This window comes from Salvia hispanica, chromosome 4 (genome assembly GCF_023119035.1).
Source record: "Salvia hispanica cultivar TCC Black 2014 chromosome 4, UniMelb_Shisp_WGS_1.0, whole genome shotgun sequence".
In the NCBI taxonomy this organism is placed as follows: Eukaryota; Viridiplantae; Streptophyta; class Magnoliopsida; order Lamiales; family Lamiaceae; genus Salvia; species Salvia hispanica.
In genome coordinates, this window is record NC_062968.1 from 41659527 (window position 1) to 41663951 (window position 4425).

The 4425-nt window shown below is 36.3% G+C and overlaps 1 protein-coding gene across 1 annotated transcript; it reads right to left on the reverse strand.

Annotated features, from left to right (window-relative positions):
- Nucleotides 1-2308: 2308 nt before the first annotated feature.
- LOC125220137 lies at nt 2309-2862 on the reverse strand. Its single transcript, XM_048122274.1, has one exon. It carries the CDS (start codon nt 2746-2748, stop codon nt 2431-2433), a length of 318 nt encoding a protein of 105 aa, XP_047978231.1. The 5' UTR covers nt 2749-2862; the 3' UTR covers nt 2309-2430.
- Nucleotides 2863-4425: the final 1563 nt, after the last annotated feature.

Sequence of the window (4425 nt, forward strand, 5' to 3'; positions counted from 1 at the left end):
ATACTTTTCAGCGGTTTCTACAGAAATTGTTAGTTGAGAGTTTTGGTCCCGATTTCGCTTTTACCTTTTGTCTGGCTATTTCAAGAAAGTTCCAGTAGGGGGTTCTCTCTCAGTTTAACAAAGTTGATCAGTCAAGAGTGCTAGTAGTGTAGTTTCAGTTCGTTAATCTAGTTGATCATTTAGATAAGTTCTTAGTCAGTCAAGTAGGATAAAACTTAACCCACTCGTAAAGCGTGACAACAACCATCCTTAAAATGTCAACAACAAATGTTGAAACACCTCATCTCTATGGGATTTGACCCTTACTTCCCTTTACTCGTTAATAGTATTGTGGGTTAAGGCTTTGAAGGTTCCTCGTTCTCGGTTCGCACACCAGACGACACGTAGATAGACTTGTAGGAGTCGTCTGGATCAGTTAGACTTCTGCCACTTGAATGTCATGTTGAAGCAAGTATGCTGGCTCAATTGGTCGACCTCTCTTGATCAGTCTGCGATAACTTCTCTCAATTACATCGCGTGCAATTCAAGAATCACGAACTTGGACACATTCAATCTCTTTTCTCATTTGTTACAGTCTCTTCTTCAATCTGCATTCTCCTCAAAATCTAATATCTTAATCGCTATGTTGTCGCCGATTAAAATCTGTTTGTCTCTTTGTTTTCTCGATTCATGGGCTCTTCACCAAATTAAATTAGGTGTCATATCTTTGTTTCTTGGAGTTTTCTCATCTCTTGAGTTTCTTTCTCATGATTTTTTGTGTTATCGGAACAATGTTGGATTGTGTTTCTGAAAATATATAAGTTCGATTGTGCAGCGTACTCTTGGATTGAAGGCCTTATTAAGCTTTAGAGATCCTAATTAAAGGGATTGGAAAGTTGGAGTTCAATACTTGCATGACTATGTGCGACGGTTTGTTTTTCGTTGGTCATCTCCGACCATTTGTACCAAACTCAAACCTATTTTTTAGTATGCGTCACACCAAAAAGTAATTTTACTCCAACCATTTACTTCAACTCAAACACAAACCAATATTCTATATATTCACCTACTTTTTATACTCGTTTAATTATACCTACATAATTATATAAATTACTTATTATCTATAAAATTATTATTAATATATTTATGTACTCCCGTCGTCCCATAAAAATATGTGTCCTTTTCATTTTCGTCCTTACTACAAAAATATGGGCATTTCCATTTATGGAAAGGATCTCAATTTATTACCCCTATACATCAAGTTATTTACAACATAAATGATCATCGAAGTTTTAACACGGGGGGGGGCCCCGGGCGTCACCAACGACCCCGGTTGCATCATGGGCCCGGTGCCCAAAACCGAGTCCGCCCCCCGGGTGTACCCCCAAATGAAGGGTTTCCCAGGGTTCGGACATACCCCCGGGGAGGCCCATCAAGCACTACAACACGATATCATCGAAAAGGGGGAAAATTTAAAACCGCGCCCCCCTTAATTTTTTTTTTTTTGAATTTTTTTTTGTTTTTTTATTTCCTTTTTGGACTTTTTTTTTTTTAATTTTCTTCTTTGAATGTGTTTTTTTTTTTTAATACAACAACCTTTATTTTATTTATTTGATTTATTTTTTTATAAATTAAATAAGCTATTTTTATATAAAAAATAAAAAAATTTAAAATTTAAAATTTTTAATGTAAAAAAAAAATGTTGAAAAAAGGGAGAAAAAAGGGAGAAATAAGGGAGAAAACCATTGGGGGTTGGCTAAAAACGGGGAAAAAGTTGCACATCGTGAGAAGGAAACATCTTTTTCGTATTATAGTCATGCATATTCACATCAATTGTAAAATAAAGGACAAGTTTGCACTATTTCAAAATTTTTGAAGTAGATACCCAAAATTGGTGGTGTTCCATAGAAAACACCAAAAATATGTTTGGGTTTGATGCATGATTAAGGAAGATTTTTACACCAAAAATGGTTTTTTGTTATGATTGATTAGGCTTCAATTGCAGTTTCTCTTAATCTGTTAATCTCTAAATTAACCCTTTCTCGCCAATTACTTCCAAATTTCACAGCTCGATATCTTATTTTCATATGGGTGAAAAATACTAGCTAAGATATGACTCGGTTTAACTCCAATTCGTCAAACCATACATTAATTATCTTGTTTTTTGAAAAAGGAATAAATAACTCTTTTCATTGGGGAGCTTTTCTAATGTATGGATTTGAATGTCTTCGTTATATTAATGTGTGTGGAAGTTAACATGTCGTTGCCATTGCCACATATAATAATAATAATAATATAAAAAAAGGGTGTCTGGTTTGAAAGCTTGAGACGATAGAATGAATATATGTGATTGAATTAAGCATCTTATTACAACAGAGAACATCATGGCAAAAATTGAAAACATAAATTTTGTATGAAAGAAATGTAACTTAAGTAATTCCATTATGCTTATCAATCCTTCTTAGCAAAGAGTCCTCCAAGGCCGCCAAACCCACCATCCTTCTTCTTGGCGGGCGGCACAACCACCGAGTTCTTGCGGCCGCTGCTGGTGGTGGTGCCGCTGCTCTTCCCGTCCTCCACCTTCTTCAAGATTGGATCAGTCTCATAGAACTGATCCTCCTTCGTCAAGCTGCCGAGGATAAAGTCTAAAATGCCCTTCTCTTCACTGCCTCCACCTGAGGATTTTGCTGCTGTTGCTGCACTTCTTACTCTTCTTTGAGGTCTGACTAATAATACTGTGGGAGAAACGAACATGTTCAAACAAGCCATGATTCTTTCTTTGCTTTTTAGGGAGTGAGTTTTGCTTTGCTTTGCTAAAATGATGTGAATATATGAGTATGCAAGAATAACTACTTGTCTTGTTTCAGCCACAAGCTCTCCACAAGTGTCTTATCTTCATTCAATCATTCTCTTTTTATTTGATTCTCTAGTATGTAAGGCTACGGCGCATTCGACTGTATCATATTCGGTCCACATATTGAAAGTACGCAATATCTTAGTCTCACATTTTTACAAAAGAAAAATATCATTAAAATATGACAAAAATTGTAGTAGTAGTCTTTAACAATTTTATTGTAATACACACATCTTCCTCACATCACTGTTTTTTCATATTTCTCTCCCATCTTTTCTTTCAAATGCAGAGCTCTACACTATTGCTACACCTTAGAAACTACAAACCATACCACAACATTTGGAAAATTGATTTCTTTCAAATGCAGAGCTCTACACTCTTGCTACACCTTAGAAACTACAAACCATACCACAACATTTGGAAAATTGATTTCTTTCAAATGCAGAGCTCTACACTCTTGCTACACCTTAGAAACTACAAACCATACCACAACATTTGGAAAATTGATTTCTTTCAAATGCAGAGCTCTACACTCTTGCTACACCTTAGAAACTACAAACCATACCACAACATTTGGAAAATTGATTTCTTTCAAATGCAGAGCTCTACACTCTTGCTACACCTTAGAAACTACAAACCATACCACAACATTTGGAAAATTGATTTCTTTCAAATGCAGAGCTCTACACTCTTGCTACACCTTAGAAACTACAAACCATACCACAACATTTGGAAAATTGATTTCTTTCAAATGCAGAGCTCTACACTCTTGCTACACCTTAGAAACTACAAACCATACCACAACATTTGGAAAATTGATTTCTTTCAAATGCAGAGCTCTACACTCTTGCTACACCTTAGAAACTACAAACCATACCACAACATTTGGAAAATTGATTTCTTTCAAATGCAGAGCTCTACACTCTTGCTACACCTTAGAAACTACAAACCATACCACAACATTTGGAAAATTGATTTCTTTCAAATGCAGAGCTCTACACTCTTGCTACACCTTAGAAACTACAAACCATACCACAACATTTGGAAAATTGACCTCATTTATCCATTCCTGATAAGTAGTACTAGTAGTAGTAGTATGCGAAACACCGTAAGCAAATATTTAAATCAAATAATCTAAAAGGCTTGGACATGTTGTGATACAATACAGCATTTCAAGGACAGCTTGATCGTTTGAGTAGAAACTAATAAAGCAATAGTAATACTACTATATAAAATGAAGGTTTAAGCAGTTAAAGGGCGTGCCTGCAGGGATCCATTGCGATTCAACTGCTTGATGGTGCCGACAGTGCCAAAGCCGCTCAGGTGCTCCTCGTCCCATGCCCATCTTGAATCTTCCACGAAAAAAACACATGCTTATATAACAAATAATCTGGAATTGGCCTCAACACAACCTCGGCTAATTTTACTTGTAGATTAGGCACCCATCTGTGAATCCAAAACTGAACTTTGGTGCCTGTTCCGAGTGCCCACCTCACATTTTTCCACATGTCTGGCCAAGTGCTACACACAAGCCGCCAAATTGGAGTTCAAACATTGGAAGCTATTGAATCAAATCCCAACCGATGATAGAT